Genomic DNA, 25339 nt, shown 5'->3' on the forward strand with positions numbered 1-25339 from the left:
ACTATTTAATTTTATATAACAACGTAATAATAGAAATAATGCGCTTCAATCATCCTAACAACCATGGTGCCGGGATGATTGAAGCGCCAACGCCAGCCATTTCCCCGATAAATTGGCCGCAAAAAAACGTATTTTCTGGCAGTGCCCCTCCCAAGACTAGACGCTGGATCCACCCCTGATTTGGTGACACAGAAATATAGGACCACCTGAAGAACACAAAATTCTTCAATGTACAATTACAGGATACTGCATGTGTCGTTACCAATGAAAAAAACATTTACATATTATAAATCATGTATATATTATTTAGAAATGTCTAATCAGAATGTCTGCATAGACTGCATGTGGCACCATAAGAACTCTGAGTGGGATGAGGAGGTGTGCTATCTCTGAAGATCAGGGCACACAGTAAGTACAACGATTTACATGACTCTTATCCAACAAGTCAAACCAAACCCACTCCCTGCACTCCATTCTCTAGCGTCGCCTGGGCGTGGCAGAAGGAGCTGACCAGCACGCGGCAACAGAGAGAGTCGCATGCGTGATAAAGCGCTTGGAGGCGACGCTTCAGCGACCTCTCGCAGCACGCATGCGCCGTGAAATGTGGACCGGTGTTTCGTCAGATTAGGCGACCCATCAGAATTTGTAACGGAAGTGACGTTTATTTCCCGCCATCTTGCTACACCCCACACTCGTCCACGGTAACGCTACACCGAAGAAGGCGGTGCAAGCGGACATCTTGTTACACCCATCGGAGTCTTGCATTTCACACTTGTGAGGTGAGGAGGGAGGGCCGCGCGTGCGCAGAGTGTGTTAGGCCGTAGTTGCGCACTTGTAATGAGGAGGAGGGTTGTTGCTGTTGGTGGATTCCTGTGAGCATCGCTGGAGCCTTCGGTGGGCCGCCTGAGAGACTCCTGACGTGCAGAGCTCTGTATGGAGAGTGGAGAATGGCTCCTTTCCCGGACGAGGTGGATGTGTTCACCGGGCCGCACTGGAGGATGAAGCAGCTGGTCGGGCGGTACTGTGACAAGGTGAGGGAGCGGTGCTGGGTACGGGGGAGGTGTGTGGTCTGGTGGTGGGGGAGGTGTGTGGTCTGGTGGTGGGGGAGGTGTGTGGTGGGGGGTGCAGGCCATTGTACAGGAAGCACACACACCCCTCTCAGGTCATCACATCATCTGTGAAGGTGTATATAAGGTGTCCATACACTGTACAATCTCATCTACCACATGTGTAATCTAGTCCTAGGCTCATCCTAGGGGATGTTTGTATGGGCTGCTGTACATGGAGGGGGAACCCAACTTTTTTTTACATTTATTTATTTTTTACTCAAAGGCAGAAACTCAGGACTCCGTGATTCATTTTTGCACACCCGAAAACACGCTGCGCCTTCAATGTGTGGGGGGAGGGGGTGCCCTTCAGAACTAATCCCCCCCCCGTCTACAAAAGAGCGGTGTATTTGGGAACGTGTGTCGATTATATGAACCCCGCCGTCTGCGGGACCGCGTGAAAACCAGACGTCTTCCCACAGGTACCCGCTGCCAAAAAATGTGCCGCGCTTTAGCAGATGTACGGCGGTGCCGTTATTTTTTAAGCAGCGTGAGGAAACTTAATCGCCGGCAGAATACAATGATCACTGCTGGCGGCTAAAGTCATCAGCACCGATCAGACAAGTAAAACCCCAACAGGCTGCTTGTGCTGAAGTCGATCGGATCAACTTAAAGCGGAGTGCCGCCCAAAAGGGGAAACTCCTCTTGTTCGCACACACCCACCCCTCCTCCTCTTCTTCTTCTACTGCTACATCTGGCACTTTTGGGGGGGTGGGTACCTGGTTTTGACAGATACCCACACCCACCTCCGGGTAAGAATTATTAACCGCTTGCCGACGTCGTTATACTGCGGCAGGTTGGCACGATCCTGCAAACAGTCATAGCTGTACGTCGGCTCCTTTAAGGGGGATAGCGGGCGCGCGCCAGTTTTTTGAAGCAAAATCACAATAAAGACAGCGCAACGTTTTAGAGCCACGCAGGACCCCTCTGTCAGGTATGTGATGATGTGATCCCATACCTGATAAAGGGGTCCTGCGTGGCCATAAAACGTTGCACTGTCTTTATTATGATGTGATCTTGCTTCAATAAAAATCACTTGGACTCAACTTGATGATCCGTGGTGTGCTGGCAAATCTCTTCATTGTGGCCAAAACTCCAAAGCGATGGGAGTGTGGAGTATCACTTCTGGGTAAGATTACCGCGGCGAGGTATGTCTGGCCCCTCTAGCCCACCCCCCCACATCAGAAAGTGCAGCACGACTCGCAAATGCGAGGAAACCGGCTGTGAAGGCTTAATTGCTGGTTTCCCTGAGCAAAAGATGCGGGTGTCTTGCCAAAAAAGTTCCCCTGGCGGATAAGGACCCCCCCTGTACTGCGCATGCGCAGCGCTTGCACAGTACGAAGCTTGCCGAAAAAGTTCCCCCGGCAGAGAGCCGCCGAAAATAGCCAAACATACACAGCTGAGAGTCAGCTGTACACCGCGCCTGCGCAATGAACACCACAATCTAACAGACGCTTCTGATGCTACCAGACAATGCGCATGCTCCCGATGCTCATGCAAACAGCTCTGCCCTTTAATTTAATTGAATATTCAACCTCTTCTGTACCATCCGCCCCTTGCAGAGTAGCACGCGCATCGGGAGCGTGCGGCAGGGTCGGGCAGAATGTCCTACTCATTGCGCAGGCGCCGTCTCCAGCTGACTCACAGCTGTTCTGCTTTGGAGATTTTCAGCGGCTCCCTTGTTGTTCGTACTGTACAAGCGCTGCGCCTGCGCAATACAGAGGGGTCATTATCCGCCGAGGGGAACTTTCTCGGCAGAACACCGGCTCCTGCACCTGAAACCGATTGAAGAATTGGCTTGGGTGTCGACATCGCTGGATTCCCAGACATGTACGTGTCCTAATATTAAAAGTCAGTGGCTACAGTATTTGGGGGGAGACAGTATTTAGCGGTGCTTTACCGTCAGTTTGGGGGCGCTAGCGAGGCACTTTTAAACCCCTGCTAGTGGCCGAATAAAGGGTTAAATGCGCCCATGTAGTGCCGCTGCCGAAACGCTTTGCAGGCGCTTCAGCAGCGGTGCCCATTCATTTCAAGGGGTAGTGGAGGAGCAGTGTATACACCGCTCCTCCACCGCCAGAAAGATGCTGCTTGCAGGACTTTTTCTAATGTCCTACAAGGGCACTGCGCTGTGTGAAAGCACTCGGGTTCTCACACTGGGGCTGCAGGGGAGGTGTTTTTCAGGTGCTTTACATGCGCTATTTTTAGCCCAAAAGTGCCTGAAGAACGCCTCAGTGAGAAAGGGGTCTAAGTATAAACAGCCTGACCATAGATGGACTGAAATTTGGCTGATCCCTGCTGAACTGACCTAATTTTGATCTGGCAAGCTTAAAATAGAAATGAAAGGCAAAACATATGTGTACAGATAAAAAAAAAAAAAAATCCTTTTTTTTCTTTTTTTTCATAAGTGATCACATTACCTCTGTTCACAGCTACATAAGATTTGGGGAGGAGAAGCAACAGTACCCTGAGCTTCCCAGTAAATGGCTGTGTGAGGGGGAAGGGGTGTGTCAGGACAAGTCTGATGATTGCAGGAGAGTACACTGAGTTCCTATCACAGCTGGAGAACTGACCACGATGTGTTCTCCTGCTTAGTGTGGTCCGTTTTTAATAGGAAAGCAGAAGGACTGGTAGGAACACTAGGGATGCAATACAAAGAGAACAGGATACTTTCTCATACAAGTACATGATACAGCAGGCACATATCGAGGATATGAAGTGTTGGGATAACAAAGGGACTGACCGATTGTATACAAATGGAATGGCTTGTTAAAGTTTATCTTTACATTACATAGTTTGGTATTTGTACAAAGATTTTCAATCAGGTTGTAGTGTGTATGACCTCCCTCAAGCTAATGGCACACATTTTATGTTCAGCTTGGTACGATCTCCTTTAGGTCTGCCATCAGCTCAGTGTGTATGGCTACCATTAAGCTGGTCTTACACTGTACAATCTCCATACAGTCTTTTAGATGTACCAAAATTACGTAATATGAGGACAAACCTAAACAATCCATTCAGTCTGTATCTGATCAGGCAGGCCCTGAGGTTTTTAAAAAAAAAAAAATATATATATATATATATATATATATATATATATATATAAAATTGTATTTGACTTTTTAATTTAATATCATGAATTTATATGCATTTTTTTGCCATTATTGGCACCTTTTTAGCTCAAGAAAAATGCATCCCTTTAAATTCTATGTATATCCTCACACTGGTCCATTGTGGTGTTAAAAATCCTGCTTGCTGCATTTTTGGTCAGTTAAAAAAACCGCACCTTCCTGTTGAAGTGTGTTTTCGGTGCAATTATCGGCAAAATGCAGATAACACCATTTTCGTCCGATTATGTTTTGGCCGCCAAAACTTCGGTGCATCTCTACTAAATAGTGATTGACCAAGTTGGATCGCCATTGCGCAAGGGCTGGTGATATTTTGCCCCCATTCCAAAGAAGTTGGCACACTGTGTTAAATCTGCATAGAAACCGAATGCAATGATTTGCAAATCTTATAAACCCACTTATTTTATCCACAATAGAAATTAGAAAACATGTCAATATTTAAACTGGGAAAATTGTACTATTTTAAGGGGAAAAAAGGTAATTTTGAAATTGATGGCAGCAACCTGTCTCAAAAATGTTGGGACAGGGCAACAAAAAGCTGGCAAAGTACGTGATGCTAACAAAGAAGAGCTGGAAGAACATTTTGCAACTAATTAGATTAAAAACTTCCGGACAGGCTCACACCGATATACGCTGGCACTTTGAAGAGGGATATCGTTATGGCAGCAGCTAGCTACCATAACCCCAGTATCCTCTTCAGTGAGCGGTCCGGGTTTCAGATTGCGAGATCACTTTTATCGGCGGTGGGAGAGGGGCCCTCCAGCCGCTTTCCGTTGCCCTCCGCCGCTTACTGGAGCTGTCGGTAGCGGTGGAGGCGATTGGGTCCTCTCACTGGCTTGGTATGGAGATGATTGAGGGGAAGATTGCCCCCACCCGTCTCCATACCATTGCAAGGCGAAAGCAACGTCAAAACGTCACTTCCGCCCATAGCTCTTAAAGAGACATATATTTATTTTTTTAAATTACTTTTTTTTTTTTTTTTTTATTGCATTTTAGTGTAAATATGAGATCTGAGGTCTTTTTGACCCCAGATCTCATATTTAAGAGGTCCTGTCATGCTTTTTTTCTATTACAAGGGATATTTACATCCTTTGTAATAGGAATAAAAGTGACAAAATTTGTATTTAATTTTTTAAAAGAACAGTGTAAAATAAAAGGTAAAATAATAATAAAAAAAAAAAATTTAAACGCACCCTGTCCCGCCGAGCTCGCATGCAGAAGTGAACGCATACATGAGCAGCGCCGCATATTCAAAACACGTGAGGTGTCGCCGCAATTGGTAGAGCTAGAGCAATAATTCTGGCCCTAGACCTCCTCTGTAACTCAAAAGATGCAACCTGTAGAATTTTTTTAAACATCGCCTATGGAGATTTTTAACGGTAAAAGTTTGTCGCCATTCCGCGAGCGGGCACAATTTTGGAGCGTGACATGTTGGGTATCAATTTACTTGGCGTAACATTATCTTTCACAATATAAAAAAAAATTGGGCTAATTTTATTGTCTTCTTATTTTTTAATTCAAAAAAAGTTTTTAATTGTAAGACCACTGCGCAAATATACTGTGTGACAGAAAGTATTGCAACAACCGTCATTTTATTCTCTAGGGTGTTAGAAAAAAAAATGTATAATGTTTGGGGGTTCTAAGTAATTTTCTAGCAAAAAAACTGTTTTTAACTTGTAAACACCAAATGTCAGAGGCTTGGTCCTTAAGTGGTTAACCCCCTGATGCCGGCCGTATGCAAATATGCAGCCGTTCGGTGGGTGGGCCTTACAGTCGATTGGCTGCATATATGCAGTCTTGTTGAAATAATTTACTGTGCTGAGAAGTGCGCTCCCAGTGCAGTAGCCAGCGGGTACCGGAAAGCTCCTGATGCATACTGGCAGTCACATGATCAGAAACCCCACCCTGCCTCCTGGCATTTTGAAACTCCTTAAAGGGCCTGGTGCCAAGGGTATAATTGACAACAGGTCAGTAACATGACTGGGTATAAAAAGGGCATCTTAGAGAGTCAGTCTGTCTCAGAAGTAATGAGGGGTGGAAAGCTGCATCTAAAAATTGTCAAACTGTTTCAGAATAATGTTCCTCAACATAAAATTTCAAAACTTCTATCTATCTATCTATCTATCTATCTATCTATCTATCTATCTATCTATCTATCTATCTATCTATCTATCTATCTATCTATCTATCTATCTATCTATCTATCTATCGCATATAATCATAAAAGATTCAGAGAATCTGGAGAAATCTGTGTGCATGGGACAAGGCAGAAACACAATATTTGATGCCCCTGATCTCTGGCTCTCAGATGGCACTGCATTAAAAACAGGCATGATTATGTGTGGGACATCACTGCATGGGCTCAGGAATACTTCAAAAATCATTTGCTGTGAACACCGTTCGCTGTGCCATTAAAAATGCAAGGTAAAGCTCTATCATGCAAAGAAGCCACATCTGAACATGATCCACAAACGCCGCCGTCTTCTCTGGGCCAAAGCTTATGTAAAATGGTCTGTTGCAAATGAAAAGCTGTTCTGTGGTCAGACAAATTTAAATTTGACATTCTTTTTGCCAACTATGGGAACCGCCATGTCCTCTGGAATAAAGAGGGACCTTCTGGCTCGTTTTCAGTGCTCTGTTCAAAAGCCTGCATCTCTGATGGTATGGGGGTGGGGGGCACATTGGCACCGCCAATGCTAAAAGATATATGCATATGCTCCCATCCAGATGTCTTTTTCAGGGTAGGCCTTGCATATTTCAGCAGGACAATGCTATATCACACCTACCACAAAGCCATGCTGTTGTCTTTAGAATTGTCCAGGTGCTTAACTAGCCTGCCTGCAGTCCAGACCTTTCATCAATGAAAATATTTGTTGCATCTTGAATTGAAAAATATGACAAAAGACCCAGGACTGTTAGGGCCTTTTCACACGTGTTCAGATCCGCCTGTCAGTTTTTTCAGGCGGACCTGAACGATCGCTCCATACATCTCTATGGAGCGACGGATGTCAGCAGTGACATGTCCGCTGACATCCGATCCACTCTGCCAAATCCAGATGGAATCTAGGCAGTCCATTTTCATCCGATTTCCCACCCCCATAGAGGAGAGTGGAGATCTGACAGGGCCGTTTCTGCACAGTGTGCAGAGACTGACTTGTCACCTGCTGGCTCAGCGGGGATCAACGGAGTGATCCCTGCTGTGCAAGCGGATGGTGAAATACGGATCCGCACATGTGAAAGGGGCCTAAAGCAGTTAGAATCCTATATCATCAAGAATGTGACATTTCTCTCCCAAAACTCCAGCAACTGGTCTCTTCAGTTCCCCAATGTTTACAGAATGTTAAAAGAAGAGGGCATGCTACACCGTGGTAAACATGGCCCTGTCCCAACTTTTTTGAGACATGTTGCCATCAATTTCAAAATTACCCTATTTACCTGACTTTTAATTGGACACTTACCTGTCCCAGGGTCCAGTGATGTGGGGGATCGAAGCCTTGCTCGTCTCCCCCTCCGTTCGGCGGCGCCGGCATTGCAACTGTGGGTGTCGGGCTGTGGCTTCACAGCCGGGCACCCACTGCGCATGTGCGAGCAGCGCCACGCGCCGTGATTGGCCGCTCAGTCACCTGGGACCTGTAATGGGTCCCAGATGATTGACAAGAGGGAGGGAGCAGAGCCCTTCCTGTGCCGAGGGGAAGTGATGTCACCAGCCCAGGCACTGGAAGAGGCAGACTACGAGGGACCCCCTAGCAACAGGCATTTAGAGGTGAGTTTAAAAAAAAAAAAAAATTTCCAAATGTTTTTTTTTTTTAATTTTATTTGGCACATTAATGCATTTTTTTTTTTTTTTTTTTGGGGGGGGGTGGAACACCACTTTAAATAAAATTTAGGTTTATGAGCTTTAAAAAATAAAATGTACTCGCATGCCTGGGGAATTTGGTGTTGCTGGGTCCTGTCACCATCTTTACCTCTGATGTCATTGGGAGACAGCTGTCTCTTCCTGGTTCAGGCAGCCAGCCTCCTGATGGCACATTACAAGGTTCCTCCAGCTGGTGTGACATGCGTATCCCAAGAGACTGTAGGAGACCTAAGTATCACCTAAGCAAGAATGCAGGCAGGGGGTGGGGTGGAGCTGGAAAAGAAGGCAAACAAAAAAATGGCATTGTATCTTGGAGGGGGATAGATTTCAATAAAGTGAAGTCTAGTTTTGGAGTGAGGGTCCACTTTAAGCATACTTCAACAATCCCCACCCATGATCCTCTGATTGCAGATGCAATTCTTTGCAGGCTCCTGTAGGTCGCTGTTCCTGTAAAAATGTGAGGTAAACTTTGCCTTTAATGCAGTTGGATTGTGCCCTCTGGTCATTTTAACTTGCATATTCAGTCATAGAAATACATGTTTAGGGTTATTCAGTAGACATCTCAGGCAGCACCAATCAGTCAGAAATCCACTCATGCTGATTCATCCTCCGCCATCCCACAAGAATGACTGTAGACATCGTGATCACTGACATGCTGTGCTGAAATGGACAAGATCAGGTGACCGCCTTCAGTAATACTGTGGCAGTCACAATGACTAGTTGCAATGTTTGAAGTCAGATAGCTTCCAGAAGATCCAGCCTTGTATAAGAATGCACAATCGTTGACACAATCCATGTAGTGAAGCAGAAAAAAAAGACGAGTCCTGGCAGTTGCACCTTTAGGGCTCAATTACACTTGCTCCAAAACATGGCTTCAGACACGCTTTGTTAAAGCTCTCTGAATGCCAGTCAAAGCTCCTGTCCCTAAATAAAATGGTTATCTTACAGTCTTGTTTACACCTTGCGTTTTCTTTAAAAATGATACTCCATGTCGCTTTGGTACTTCAAAGCCTCCATAGAAGCCTATGGCAAAGCTCGCTTGAAGCACCTGCAGCTTTCGAGAGGCTTTGATTCAGCTCCACCGAAGCATTCCAGAATCATCAAAAAAGCAGGTTGAAGCGGTAGGCTCTTTAATGTGTGCAGAAATTGAAGCAAGTGTAAACAAGCCCTTAGAGTAGCTGCCATGTTTTTCTTGATCAATTACTTTATTATTCTTTATTGTCATTATTCTTTTCAGCTTTTTTGAAGTTAGCAGGTAACCATATTTTTGGTTGGTGCGTTCTCCTAAAGTGGTGGTAAAGTTAGCGAGAAAGCTACAGAAATGGGCCCCCTGCAGGTACTAGTATGCACTGCATACTGGTACATTATGACAGACTTATCGACAAACTGAGCCCTCCAGCGCTGCACTCTGGCCGGCTCCCCATCGCTTTCATGATGTTCGCCTGGTATTTCTTTTGGGTTTTGTATCTTTTGGCTGCTTGATTGGCCGGGGTGATGCCACTATTGCACATGCGAACGAGAGTCACATAGCTAAGGCACAGAGAGCAGGCCGAAAATGTGAGCTACGCATGCGTGGCTCCTCTGTGACACCACAGGATAGCCCTCTGTACTTCAGTGACACCACTTGATTCCCCTTTCTTCCACCCCCCCCTCCTCTGTGACGCCTTTGGACACTCCTCTGCACCTCACACCACAGAATAGCCACCTCCAACCCCCTGTGACACTACAGGATATAGTTCTGCACCCTCAAGCGCCCCCCCCCCCGCAGGAAAGGATGTACTGTGTGATCGGCGCCCGGTGGCGGAGGGAGGTGTGAGGGCATCAGAACAGGAGCTATCCGCTCAGGCAGTGGGAGTTGCTCGAGCCTGGGGAGATGAGAGCATTGGGTAGCAAAATGACATTAATGTTGCCAAAGCCAAGGGGCAGAGAAGCGCAAGGCAAGGACTTGTCTGTCTCAGAAGTGATTTAAGAAATGAAGACCTTTCACATGGGTGTTCTTAAGCGCACACCCGTGTGAGGGTTGTGTTTTACCTGCATGGGATGTACAGGTGTTCCATGTATCTGCATGCAGGCTGTCCTATTTATGTCAGTTGGAATGCAGTGGATACACAGACACAGCCGCTGTACTCTGTTTGATATCCATGTCGGTGCAGGCCAATGGCTTCCGCTGCTATCAGTCTATCCAATGAGGACCGAGAGTGGCTGGAGCTGCTGGGCTTGTTCTCGTCGCTGGAAAGATTGGGTTCAGGTAAGTAAAAGGGGGGGCTCTGGGGGGGCAGCTGCACCACAGAAGGTTTTTCACCTGTAATGTACAGAATGCATCAAGGTGAAAAACCATGAGACATTAGAACTCCTTTAGGCTGGGTTCACACCATTGCGAAATGGATGTGGGATCCCCAAATCCAATTAGCAATAGCAGGAGATTTTGACCGACTCTCTATGGAGCCGGCTCACATATCTCCGCAGTGGGTCCGGTGCGTCTTTTGGTCCGTTTCAGGTCCGAATTCAGCCCAAAATTCAGGTTGAAATCAGACCTGAAACAGTGAACCGGCATGCACCGGACCCCTGCTGTGAACGGAGCCCTAAAGAGACAGCCTTTTTCTGACACTTATATATCATTAGAGACTAAAATAGTGGTTGTTGCAATATTTTATGTCACACTATTTGCGCAGCGGTCTTTCAATCACAATTTTTGGGGGAAAAAATACACTTGAATGAATTTAAAAAAACAAAACAAAATCATCTATGGCCTGTCTTGGCTTTACTTCCTTTTTCTGGGTCTGATACTTCTGGTTGCGTGTTAAGGATCATAGGTCATCTGAAGTCCTACACTTGTAAACAGCCTGATCTTGCACACGATCTCCTATCTTCTGAAAACACAACTTATCTTAAAGAGACTGTCAGCACAGGATCATTTCTATACGGTATAATGCAGCTAAAAGAGGCATTATACATATTTTTCCAGTGGTTCATTTCATGAAATGCTGACACAGCAACTATTCCACACTTATAGGTATGTGTAATAACTGCTCCCCTGCTGCACTTTGTGGTTTCTCCTGCTGACTTGTATGTCACAAAAGGATGTATGATCTGGTAGGAGGAACCACTGTGTACAACTGGGGGTAACTTATTTCAATGCTCTGACAAGTCAAATACTTGCACCTGCTGGGGGGAGGGGAATAGCATGGGTCGTGACAGGTCCTCTTTATAGAAAGATCTTTTACACCCCATTTCTCTCATCTTGCCTCTTAAGCATCTGATCAAACTGAGATTGGTTTGATCAGATGCTTGTATAAGCCGGTAACTGTAAACAACAAACCAAAACCGGAAGTGACGAACTCCTCGTCGCTTGCAGTTTGACATCACACAGTGAGAGGGACATCATCAGTTGTTCTCGCTGTGTGCCAGGGATTGGATGCTGCCAGTTGCATCCTTATTGGGCTCCCCAATTGCCTGGTAAAAGCGGGGGCGGTGGACCCCCTTCCTCCTGAAAAATCCAGCCAGTATGGTGCTGGTCATCAATTGGTTTTTTTAAATGCCTGTGTCCTGACTCAATATGCTTCTCATAAACCAAGCAGTGTGTTAAACGTATAGCATGAGCGATGAATACGCATAATGCTTGTGTGTTAATATGCACATTTGCAACTTTAACCACTTGCTGCACGTATCATGTCCATGGATGTCCTTAGGTTTCAGTGATTATACTGGAATGATGTCTGCATGCGGCCATTCAGTTGCCCAATAATTGCGCACACATAGCTATTCTCCTAAGAAGAAAGCCAAAACTTTACTTTCTTAAATATTCAGGTTTGAGGTTTATTTACGTTTTGGATTGACCGAGAGCACTGTAGTGGTTCAATAATGAACTTAACTTGCCTAATGTGCACACAGTTGCTCGAAAAACGCTCAAACACTACACTCCGGTGCAAATGCAGCCTATAAGAGTCTACATTTCATTCTTCTTCACACAGGTGAACTGCATTGAGTCAGAGCAAACAGTCCTGGACAGTTTATTTACACACTTTCATTAATTAGGTGTACAGTCATTGCTAATAATTACATCTCTGCATTATACTGGGGTGAACATTAAATCTGAACTCCAGGTCCAACAAGGCACATACAAACTCATGGACTTCTCTTTTAATTTACATTTTGTTGATAGTTTTATTGAGCACAGGGAGCATAGCTATCGTTCTACTTCTGGCCTTCCTACCTTCTGATCTCGGCTCCTACAGCTGCACCGTTGCATGCAGACATTGTGCCCTCCCCTCATTTCTCCCTGGCAAATCACAAACTACAAGGGCTTCTATGAATAAACAGCAGAGGGAAGGGTTGAGTAGGGAGACTGTGTGAAAAGGCAGCATCTTTTCTGTCATAGCTCTGGGAGTGTAGCCATAGCTGTACTCCTGGAGCTCCATACATTTGTCAGGTCAACCTGTTTGTACTTAACTCATAGTATGCCAGAACATTTTACAAAGTAGCTGAATTCCTGGAGTTCAGCTTCAAACACTATTTACATCTATTGGTTTTAGTTTATGCAGACATTGGAACATGCAGTGATTCTTGGAAGTGCTCCTTTTTAGGTCGTCTGTGATGCCTTATATTGCGTTTGTACTGAGTTGTCTCCATTGCAGGTAATGAAGTTGTGTACGGGCAAGGAAATATTACTGCTCGGTCATCTCTTGCCAATTACCCCCTTCCTTTTTTCCCCTCTATTACCACATCACCTATATTTCAACCCTGTTGCTGTCTCTACCAAACATTATTTCTGGTTTTGTGTAGAGTTGTTTTCACAATGATGGCTTTGTAATTGTTTATGGTACAAATCTTTTATCTATCTTGGCTTTTGGAACTAGCTTCACATTTTTATTAAGACTTTCAGCAGTGTTAATTTTGGCAGCAAATTTCGTTTTAGTCTTAATTTTATTTAAAAAAAAAAAAAAACGCCTAATATGGTGTTTATGGTTTGAACAAACTCTGATACAGATTTAGCCACCCAGGACGGTCTGAGTAGGCCTGTAATGCTGCACGGTGCTTTGGACGGTGGTCTGAGGAGGCCTGTAATGCTGCACGGTGCTTTGGATGGTGGGCTGAGGAGGCCTGTAATGCTGCACGGTGCTCTGGATGGTGGGCTGAGGAGGCCTGTAATGCTGCACGGTGCTCTGGATGGTGGGCTCTGGCAGGTCTGAGGGATGGCCTGTAATGCTGCACAGTGCTGGATGGTGGTCTGAGGGATGGCCTGTAATCCATAGTGCCCTGGATGCCAGTGGTCAGAGGAGGCCTGTAATGCGCGCAGCCGCGCACAGTGCTCTGGATGGACGGACTTCTGAGGGAAGGCCTCAGGCTGCTGTAATTGTAATGTACTACACACAGTCTGCTCTGTGCTCTGCTCTGGACATAGGCCCCTGGTGGTCATCTTGTGTCGGGACTCGGGAGGCCTGGCTGTAATGCACAGTGCTGCTCTGGTCTCTGGCAGTCATCGTACGGTGCACACAGTCGCTGCCTTCAACTTGCTTGCTGGGTGCGGAAGCAGGTGGAGCTCCAGTGAAAACTGGAAGTTAGTTCACAAGGGTAAACGTCCCTGCCTCACATTTTAGTCCAGTTTTTGTTAGTTAATGAAAACAGATTTGATTTTTATTGTAGTTTTCGTCAGTGGATGAAAATGTGCTGTACTTTTCGCTTCGTTTTCGTCACTGTAAAAACGAAAACTTTGTCAAACGTTTTCGTTGACAAAATTAACACACTTGTCCAGTCTCACTTTTTAGCTTATGAGAGACCAGAGGACTAATCTTCTTAAAGGATAAGTTTACTTTTTAAACAAAAAAAAAAAAAGAAAATGCAATAATTGCAATAAAATGTGCATTCATTTTTTGTTGCGTATCCTAAAAAAAACGGATGTAACATGTTCCCAAAGTTAACCACTTCAGCCCCGGAAGGTTTTACCCCCTTCTTGACCAGAGGACTATAAATGTAAAAAGACCGAAAATTTTGAAAACAAATGACATTTTCTACTTTTTGTAATAAAAAAAATACTATAAACTCAATAAACTCCATTTTAGTCATACATTTTTTTTTTTTTTTACAAGAGAATACATTTAGGCCAAAAAGCATTCAGCCACGTTTCGGGTAAAAAAAATTCAATAAGGTTTGTGCAAAAGTTATAGCGTTTACAAGCTGTTAGTTATGACTGCCTATCTCATTTCTTGAGGTGCTAAAATGGCAGGGCAGTACAACCCCCCCCCCCCCAATGACCCCATTTTGGAAAGTAGACACCCCAAGGAGTTTGCTGAGAGGCTTGTTGAGCACATTGAAATTTTTTTTTTTGTTTGTCATTGTGATTGAAAAATGACAAAAAAAAAAACTTTTACACAAAGTTGTCACTGAAATGATATATATAATATATTGCTTAACCACTTGCCGACCGCCACACACCGATGTACGTCTAAAGTTTGGCGGCGGATGTCGTTGTTATGGCAGCAGCTAGCTGCCATAACCCCGGTATCCCCGTTTTCGCGCGGAGGTCGGCTTTCAGATAAAAGTGGTCTCCCGCCGCGATCCAGTGCCCTCCGCCACTTACCAGAGCCGTCGGTAGCGGCGGATGCGATCGCGTCTGTCTCCCTGCTGTGCTTGGAGACGATTGAGGCTAAGATGGCGCCCACTCGTCTCCATGACACTGCTGGGCGGAAGCGACGTCAAAACGTCACTTCCGCCCATACGTCTTAAAGGCACATTTGCCTTTTTTTTTTTTTTTGCATTTTATTGTAAATATGAGATCTGATGTCTTTTTGACCCCAGATCTCATATTTAAGAGGACCTGTCATGCTTTTTTCTATTACAAGGGATGTTTACATCCCTTGTAATAGGAATAAAAGTGACACAATTTTTTTTTTTTCAAACAGTGTAAAAATAAAATAAAATCATGGAAAATAAATAAAAATAGTAAAAAAATGTTTTTAAAAACCCACCGTCCCGACGCTCGTGCGCAGAAGCAAACGCATATGTGAGTAGCGCCCGCATATGAAAACGGCGGTCAAACCACACATGTGAGGTATCGCCGCAATAATTCTAGCCCTAGACCTCTTCTGTAACGCAAAACATGCAACCTGTAGAATTTTTTAAACGTCTTCTTTGGAGATCTTTGAGGGTAAAAGTTTGACGCCATTCCACGAGCGGGCGCAATTTTGAAGTGTGACATGTTGGGTATTTACTCGGCGAAACATCTTTCACAATATAAAAAAAATTGGGCTAACTTTACTGTTGTCTTATTTTTTTTTTTATTCAAAAAACGGAATTTTTTCCAAAAAAAAAAGCGCGCTTGTAAGACCGCTGCGCAAATACGGTGTGAAAAAAAGTATTGCAATGACCGCCATTTTATTCTCTAGGGTGTTAAGAAAAAAAACAATACATGATGTTTGGGGGTTCTAAGTAATTTTCTAGCAATAAAAACTTTTTAACATGTAAACACCTAAATTCCAAAACGAGACTGGTTCTTAAGTGGTTAAACATGCCTTGCGGTGTAATTTCACATATGTTCATAATACATTCTGCTGCTTCTCCTGAGTACGTGGATACCACACGTGTGAGACTTTTTGGCAGTCTAACCGCACACAGGACCCCGAAAACCACCACTACCTTCGGGCTTTCTAAAGGCGTAAATTTTTGATTTTACTCCTCACTACTTATCACAGTTTCGTGATAAGTAGCCATGAAATGCTCAGATAGCATAAAATCCCCCCAACTTACCCCATTTTAGAAAGTAGACACCCCAAACTATTTGCTGAGAGGCATGTTGAGTATTTTGCAGATCTCGCTTTTTTCAGTTTTGAAAATTGAAAAAAAAAAATGTTTTTCCTTTTTCGTTCTTCATTTTTCAAAAGCAAATGAGAGCTGCAAAATACTTACCGTGCCTCTTAGCAAATACCTTGGGTGTCTAAACCTTTATTCGGCAATATACGGTGGCTACCCTGACGCTTTAAAAGCCTGACGGTGACAGTAACTAGCTAACTGGCATCACCCGTGACACTAAATATAGTGTACAGATCTCTTTTCTGATCGCTGCATTTGTGACGGTGGTGAAGGGGGGTGATCTGCCCTAACGCTGATTAGTGTCATTTAGTGATCGGTGAAAAATCAGAAAACTGCACTTGGTGACAATGACAGGGATTGAAGGGGTTAACGGGGGGGGGTGTTGGGGCGATCGGGGGGTGACAAGTTAGTGTTATGTTGTGCAACTCGCTGTTAGAGATGTCATCTCTCCTCTCTCTGGAACGGAAAAGCGTTCCACAAGGGAAGATGACATCACTTCCACAGGCAGGGAGGCATTTCATTCGCCAGAACCGATCAGCAGGTGGTCCAGGTAATAAACCAATGGTTTATGGCCTGGACCTGAAGACTGATCGGTTCTGTAACAAATCTGATCGCCGCGGGCATTGTGGGGGCACGCATGCGCCCTCAAGTGCTGTACAGGTATGGTGATTCGCCCAGCACTGCCATACTGCCGCCGTCTAGCGATGGCGGGCGATCTCAAAGTGGTTAAACTTTAACAAAGCGCACTGCTGCAAGTATCGCTAGTAGTAGTGATAGTTGAACTGAATTTGTTCTGTAATGCTGAAGACATTTCTCATCTCATCTTATCTAAGCCGCTTCTTGCTTTACTGTTTTGAATAAACTATGAAACGGCTTCAACATTATAAAATTTCAGTTCAATGTGAATGACTGACTAGTACTAATAGTTTATATCATGGAACTAGATAAATTAGAACTTTTACAGACTGCTGCAAGTGATACGAAGTCCAAGGAAACGTATTCACGAGAAATAATGTCACATTGTACAAAATTGAGACATCGGAAGGAAGTGATAATTGAGTAATGTTTTAAATGCCAGAACCCGTATGTCTTGAACTACCACAGGAAAACAAATCTATTTATCAGAACCAACTCGGTAATGTTGCTTTTTCAGTAACGTTATATGCTGCAGAATGAAAGCATGTGTCATTGGCACAGCCCTGTGCGTTCTGTAAAGTGCCCCAAGTTGAACAGGGTAAGATAATACACAATAGTAAAAGACGGAAAGTTCTCAGGAACAGGGTGTATGCAACACATCTGAGGCGGCAGACCTCTGATAGCTGTGTGTGGATAGCTGCGGCCACCAAGCAAATGCATTGCAATGAAAGGGTGTCATCTATTCATGGCTGTCCGGATGACCAGCGATTACCTGTGGTGATTGAAGCCGGATGCAGTGTTTTCAGGCTTCACTTGGCTGCTTGCTTGTCCTAGGAAATTGAATAACTTGAAGTAGAAGTCTGGTCTAAACTTGTCTGATCTTAAACCTGCTTCCACTACCATTCTAAGCCCTATACTAACAAGCCTATAGAAGAACAACATGTATACTTATCTATTTCCTGGGCACTCCGCTCTGGTCATATGATCTTCCCAGTGGCCAACATCAGGGTAGAGGGGAGATTGGTGACAACGGCTGCAGTGCCTGGGTGGTGACGTTACCAATAGCCCTACTATAGGGCATCTGTTGTCAGCTGTCACTCTTCCCCTGAACCCAGCGCTGGGAGCTGATCACATGACTGGCCTGGAGTGCCCTTAAGCTTCGTACACACGATTGGGTTTTCCAACGGGAAATGTGTGATGATAGGCTGTTGGTGGAAAATCTGACCGTTTGTATGCTCCATTGGACAATTGTCGGATTTTCCGCGGATAAATGTTGGATGCCAGGCTTTAAAATTTTTCTGCGGACAAATGTCTGTTATCGGATTTTCCGAGTGTGTGTACACAAGTCTGTCGGACAAAAGTCCAAAGTACAAACACGCATACTCGGAAGCAAGGACGAGCCAGAAGCGGTCGGTCTTGTAAACTAGCGTTCGTAATGGAGAATTAACATTTGTGACGTGGCATATTATGAAATCTTGAAATGTAGCACACATTCTCTTCTTCTTTTAATGGGTTAATAATGAAGCTGCTTTGGTGATACTGATGAGTTCTGCCAAACATATTTTAAATGGCTTTTATTTTCTAGTGATATCAAGAATAATGTTTTTTTTTTTTGGGGGGGGGGGGGGGGGGGCAAGTTACCACAACATCATTATCCCGTAGTTTTTAAGATCAAAGATACAACTATGTTGGTGTCCCTTGTTAATTTTACATTGTATTTTTTTAAATGTAACTGCCTACTCCCAAACTGTCATTTGAAGTAAAACACATAGCCAAGTATTATTCTACACAATTATTTTATTGTGCATTAAAAAAAGAAAACAAATAAAATTAGACATGCTATCTGCCAATAGAACTTAACCAAAAAGTGCCTTCTATGCATCCAAAAATATACCAAATCATTATTCAACCAAAAAATTAAATAAAAGCCTCATGCATGTGTCCTGCTTCTTATTATAGGGGGTCAACAATGCCAAGAGTTGGTGAAAGCAGGGGTCCGTCATCCGGAGATAATTTTGAAAATCGTCCGGATTATTCTCCTGGAGCTCCCGCAGCAAAGGCATATGACATAATTGGTCACGATTTAATAAAGCAACCAATTTTTGGTCCAAGAAATCCTCCTCCTGTTTTTGGACTGGACTTGGTCAAAGCAATAACTCCAAGGCCAATAATAAATGACACGTTATCTCCTCCGATTCCGCAGCATGACTGGTTGACGAACGACCGTTCAGAAACGAACTGAAAAGCGCGAATCAACACTCACTAAACTTCTACTAACACAAAATTAGCAGAAGGAGAGCAAAGGGTGGTGCTAAAGGGCTGAAAAACCACGTAGTATGTCACTACATTCGTGTTTGTTGACAGACAATTCCTTGCTGTTTGTATACGAGACAAGTTCCCGGCCAACGCCCTTCAGACAAAAGTCTGAGGTTTTGTCTGCAGAAAATCTGATCGTGTGTACGAGGCTTTAGAATAGAGCCTGTTAGTATAGGACTTAAAATGGGGGTGGGAGCAGGTTTATAATTAAATAAAATAGATGGATTATTAGATGATAATTTAGTTTAGATTGGACTTCTACTTTATGGCCTTGGAAAGTCCATAACATGTAGATATAGTGCTACAACCCCTATATTTCATGTAGAATGTAGCAAACGCCAACCGTGCCAAGCTGTCAACCCAACATCCACAAATCAAAAGGTTAGCACCCGGGTGTGCAATGCACATAAAAATCTTCTTTATTCCATACCCATAGGGATACAAAATAATCAAATGCACAAACACTGACTCGTTTCCACCCTTACGGGCTTCACTCATAGCAACTTATTGCTTTGAACCCACATTTCTAAAATCCACCAATTGCAGCTTCCATATTTTTATTCACAGGTTCCCTTTAAACAGAATTAGTTTAATGTTTACAATTTTAATGTGAACAGGCATAATGGCTTGGCACACCCAGATGAAATGTCTTTTTGTTTTGTAATCTGCACGCCGTTGCGTGTGAATTCCAGTTAGGGCCTTGTTGTTTTTATATGTGCTCTGTATTTTTGCAATACTGTCATCAGCATTTTTATGCATACGCAGGCACTGATTTCCTGCGTATTTGTAACACACACACTAGTTTGAGCTTGGTTGATGTGTTGCTGTAAAGCTCATTCCTTGCCTGTGCGCTTCGCCTCCACCTTCATGAACGTTCAATTCAAATGCTGCAGCTGCTGACTTTTAATAATTGGACACTTGCCTGTCCCAGAGTCCAGCGATGCAGGGAAGCGAAGCCCCCCGCTCATCTCCCCCCCTCCTCTCTGCAACGCAGGCATTGTCACTGTGGCCACCGGGCTGTAGCTTCACAGCTGGGCACGCACTGCGCATGCACGAGCCGCGCTGTGACTGTCCGGGCAATCATCTGGGACCTGTGACGCTTCCCAGATGGTTGCCGAGACGGAGGGGGGAGAGGTGAACTTCCGACGCCGCAGTGCCCCGGGAGGAAGTGGGAGTTGGAACCCTCTAAAAAGAGGGTCCCCCCCATAAAAAATGACATGCCCAATGTGGCATGTCAGTGGGTCACCTTCCCCTTTTAGCAGAACTTCCACTTTTGGGTGGAACTCCGCTTGTGCAAAACCAACTACACAGAGGAGGAAAGTATAACATGTTTGTAAAGTTTAGTTTAAAAAAAAATAACAATCACTTTAAACAGTTCCAGCAGGTTGGCAGTTAAACTGCAGCAGGTTGGCTCTCCTGCCCGAATCGCCGTACATGTACGGCGGTCCGTGCACTAGCTTTTGGGGGATCGCGGGAAAGAGAGACAGAATGGGGATCAGCCAGTGTAAAGAAGGCGGATCCCCATTCTGACGGGAGGAGAGAGAGATCAGCTGTTTCTAGTGATCGGGAACAGTGATCTCTCTCTTCTCCCAGTCAGTCCGTCCCCAATACAGTTAGAACCTCTGTAGGGAACACTTAACCCCTTCATCGCCCCCTAGTGTTAACTCCTTTTTTGCCAATGCCATTTATACAGTACAGTGATCAGTGCATTTTTATAGAACTGGTCACCAAAAAGTGTCACTTAGGGTCAGATTTGTTCGCTGCAATGCCGCAAAATGTTGCAGTCCCGCTAAAAATCAGACCGGTGCCTCTACTAGTAAAAACAATAAAAAAAATAAAGTCCCTAAATCTTTCCCCTATTTTTTAAACACTAAATCTTTTGCACAAACCAATCAATATACGCTTATTGCGATTTTACCGAAAATATGTAGCAGAATATATTTTGGCATAAACTGATTTTTTAAAAATTTTTTTATGTATTAGCAGAAAGTTAAAAAAAAAAAATCCTAAATTGTTGCTCCTGGTTTATAGCACAAAAACTAAAAACCGCAGAGGTGATCAAATACCACCAAAAGAAAGCTCTATTTGTGGGGGGAAAAAAAACGATGTCAATTTTGTTTGGGTACAATGTTGCACGTCCATGCAATTGTCAGTTAAAGCGACACAATGCCGTATCACAAAAAATGGCCTGGTCATTAAGGGGGTAAATCCTTCCAGGGCTGAAGTGGCTAATTAAAAAAAACTTCCTGACTTCTTTTTTTTAGTTAAATTAAAAAGAAAAAAAAAATCAGTGCTTGTTTGAGCCAAAATCTTTCTCCTGTATATGTATGGGGGACAACCACATTTGCTTTTGATAGTAGCCTTTATTAATGTTTTCACCAAGATTGGCACAACGTTTACCAATTTTCCACATGAGATTAAATTAGAAAATGAATACATTTATATATAGACCCCCATACATGGTCTGTTGGCTACCTCACATGTGTTCAGAGGCCTGCACAGCGTGCAAGAGCCGTTTGTGTCTGAAGCAGCGTGCAGGTAGTTTATGTTGGTCAATGAAGATGCAGCGACTGTACAAAGTCACCTTCACTTCCAAGGATGAGCGGCATGGAGGCACGGGTGCATGACACCGGGTGCATACTAATAGCATTTGGGGCATGCAGTATCTCGGGTGGCTCCATACAGCCGCTGTATCTCCACTGACTCGCATAAACAATTTGCATGGTATGGGCTCTGTCAGTGAGGCTTTGATTGTGTTCTACCGTTCCTCTGTCAGCACTAGACTGACTGAAAGTAGTGCAGACTCTAGCTGTGGTACCGGTCTCTTTCTTGACCCAGTACTAAAACAAAAGTACAAATTGTGTTTAGTATATTGCGGGGCAATGTGTGTATGACGTTGAGTGTGTCTTGCTCCCCTGATAATTAAATGGCAGCTCTTGGGAGATGGTGAGAATATAAATGAAATCGCTTTGCCTTTATTATTCTAGAATCTCCTTCACCCTTAAGCTGGCTATAAATTACACAGTATTTTTTGTTCTGCCAGGCAGCTGAATGAGAACACCTGAGCTGATTTCCCCATCCATACATTTGAGGTGGATGGGAAAATACTCCATGCTGTGTCGTATTCTGACAGGGGGACTCCCCTGCCATCAGAATACGTTGATCAGTGCTGCCGCCAATTGGCTGCATGTGCTGATTGAGCAAAATTTTTCTAACAAGCCTGTTCATGAAAAGTCGATTGATCATTTTCTCATGAACGGGAATGGCCATACATGGGTTGAAATATAATTTCAATCAATGCGTGGCCAGCTTGATAAGTTCTCAAGCATACAAATTAAAATGCAGGAATGTAAAGAGCCTCTCCAGTGTGAAAGCCCGAGTGCTTTCACACTGGAGCGGTGCACTTGCAGGACGGTCAAAGTCCTGCAAGCTGCATCTTTGCAGCACTGTAGGAGCGATATATACACTGCTCCTAAAGTGCCCCTGCCCATTGAAAACAGTAGAGCAGCCTGCCCCAGTGTGAGAGTATCTTTAAGGCTTTGATTACCATTGCTCAAAGCAAGCTGATAGTACTTCATGGGCACAATTACTTGTATGATAAGAGAAAATTTCAGAGAACAGCAAAGTTAAATAGAATACCGAAGTGGTTCTGAAGTCAAAAGTTTTTAACTTTTAAAGCAGAACTCCGGGATTTTCAAAAAATCCCCCATTAGTACATACACACCATTAAACAGTTATTAAATTTGTGAAATTTATTACAGTTTAAGAGATATGTCTGATTGAATTTTCAGGAAGTCAGCTCTGTGATTCAAAAAATGCATCATGTATTCTGCCCAAGAGGAGGTGTTAGAACAGGGATTGCATCATATCCTCTCTCCTCTCTTTACACTGTAATCAAGACTCATTTCATGCTTTGCAAAATCTAATGAATGTGGGAGGTACACTAGGCTTGTAAATGTGAACAAGCCCTCTTCAACATAAATCACACCCCTCATTCTGCAGCCAGCAAGCCATACATAACACACGGTATGATAGGTTACATCCCCTTATAAAGGTAAAACATGTCTGTTCTCTCCCCTCCAGCCACAACAGGAGATAATCATATTGCCCTTACCTTATGTAATCATTACTGAACTGTAGACACATCCCATAACTATATATTATACACACTCTACTCTGCTGTAACTCGGTATTAGAAATATTGCTCCTGCTGCAGCTTTGAGATCGTTCTAACAGCAATCGGTGGACACCACCTCCATAGGCGGCACAGACCGGGGGCTGTGAGACCCCTCCGCCCATTACAGGAAATAGAACTCCCTGTGGATTGAACTACAAATGGGAGTGTTAGAGCGATGGCTGAGCTTAGGAGAAGGATAGAAGCCAGCGGTCTTACAAACAGGATGTCAGCAGGCAGTAACAATTTTTTTTCAGCAAGATCAGCAGGCTATTGCAGCGGAACTACAGAGCTCAGAAGAACATGGGTGGCATAGTTGGTAAAGGTTGGAGATCAGCAACAAGGGCATGAAAAAAAGTTTCATCCTCCTGGAAGGGGAAGGGGAAGCCAAGCCATGCTGAAAGTACCTGTGGACACGCACAGCTCCGCTCTGGAGCACATCTGCACAGCTTGCTATCGGGAGCACACTCGGAAGAGGAGGAGTGGAGAGTGCTGGCGGGTGACCACAGAAGAGGAGGTAAGGGACTGCTTTGCGATATACTTGCACAGAGCAGGTAAGTATAACCTTTTGATTTTTTATTTTATAACACGAACATCGCATGTGATTTGCAGTGCGAATCACATGCGATCTTGCAGCGTGCACTAATGTGAACCGGCACTTATTGAACTGACAGGTTTATTTTGAGTACTGTTAGTAATGCAATTGCTACATTTTGTAGACAGTTGTTTGGTTTACTTGTATTTGCTGAGCATGGATGTGGTCTGTTGTGAAATCTTTACATCGTCATCACTGTCTGTTACCTATTGCCAAGATACTGTTTTTAAATGATCATTTGACACAAATTCTCTTAGAAAGTGTACATGTTGTGATAAGGGTGTTATACCTGGAAGTTGCCTCACTGAAATGTACAAAGATCTACTACCTTCTGTAACTTACAATATAATCATAGAAAGCCTGATCCTTTCCCATACATTACATTTGTCTTGTAAATCACAGACAGAGTCCCCCCAACTGCCCCCAATTAAAAAATAAAAAAAACCTTAAACACACTAGCCACCTGGCAGCCAAACCTTGTTTGTTACATAATTGGTTATAAACCCAGGCCTCTGGGATTCCAGACCTTGGTCACGCCCTCCATAATCTTATGGCCTGTACACACGAGCCGAATATTGTACGACCGTTTTCGTTTAATAGTCGCAAGTAGAAATTGAATAGGTAAATAAAGCCACGAAAATTCTCGTATGACAGACAAAAATTTCGGAAGTGATGTCATGTGTTGTAATGTATTTGTATTGTATTTTCGGATGACAACTATACTGACTAAATGAAAATCATATGGAATTGTACGAGGAAAATGTTCGTGCATGTCAGATCGAATAATATCTGATGAACTGTCGTGATCGGCTGTCGAAAGTAGTGTACACACAACCCGAAAATTGTACGATCCTTCCTCGGACGACTGTTTTCATACGATATTCGGATCGTGTGTACGGGCCATTATGCTCCTTGACAGACTAGACAGCACAAAAGAGACAATACTGAAAAGAGAAGTATGGGGTTTTTTTTGGTTTCGATTCATACTTACCTAGGTGGATGCAGCATGGGACACTAACACTGAGAACCGAGCGATTGAACACCGCCGATTGCTTGGTTCTCACAGCTCCATGACCAGAGAGCTGGTGACTGTCAATCAGCAGCTCTCTGCTCTGCCCCCTCCTCGCTCACTGGAGCGCTGAGCTGTGGAGCTTTGGCTGTACTTCTTCTTCTGCTTTTTAAGGTTTTTCAAAACATGGACCCCATTTATGATTCATAATTACCCAAACCCCACCTCCTATTGACTTGAATGTTAATTTTCAAGAACACTGGTACCACTTAGGCCAACTAACAGGTACCCTCAATCCTCTGGAACGTAAAGCTGAACTCCAGCTTCTGCTACACTTTACATAGTTCGTTTGTGCCAGCTTGGCCAAAATGAACTATGTCCTTCACTAACGTGAGGCCGCTAAATGTGCTGTATAAACTGTATGTGGCTGAGGCTACATACAACATACCGCATTGTGTTCCGGGTTCGAGCCGAGACCTTCCTGTCTCATACCTGAAACAGACTATCTGATCAGTGCTCATCCAATCGGAGAACACATTGTATTCTAGCAATAAATACAAATCTTCATCTGGCTGAGTCAGGGGTTGTGACATCATCAGCCCGCCTCTTTGACTCAGCCAATCTCTGCCAGAGAAAGCTTTGTATTGATTGCTAGAATACATTGCTTTCTCTGATTGGCTGAGCGATGTTCATATAGATTCTAGTCTGTTCCAGGT

The 25339-nt window shown here is 44.0% G+C and overlaps 1 protein-coding gene across 1 annotated transcript in view; it reads left to right on the plus strand.

Moving 5' to 3' along the window:
• The first annotated feature begins 783 nt into the window (after window positions 1-783).
• FBXL5 (F-box and leucine rich repeat protein 5) overlaps window positions 784-25339 on the plus strand; it is a 72070-nt gene continuing 47514 nt past the window's right edge. Inside the window, exon 1 of the mRNA XM_073609849.1 lies at window positions 784-1031. Within this exon, the coding sequence (XP_073465950.1) occupies window positions 948-1031 (84 nt within the window). The 5' untranslated portion in view covers window positions 784-947. The remainder of the gene's footprint in view (window positions 1032-25339) is intronic.

This window comes from Aquarana catesbeiana, linkage group LG01 (genome assembly GCF_042186555.1).
Source record: "Aquarana catesbeiana isolate 2022-GZ linkage group LG01, ASM4218655v1, whole genome shotgun sequence".
Classification (NCBI taxonomy): Eukaryota; Metazoa; Chordata; class Amphibia; order Anura; family Ranidae; genus Aquarana; species Aquarana catesbeiana.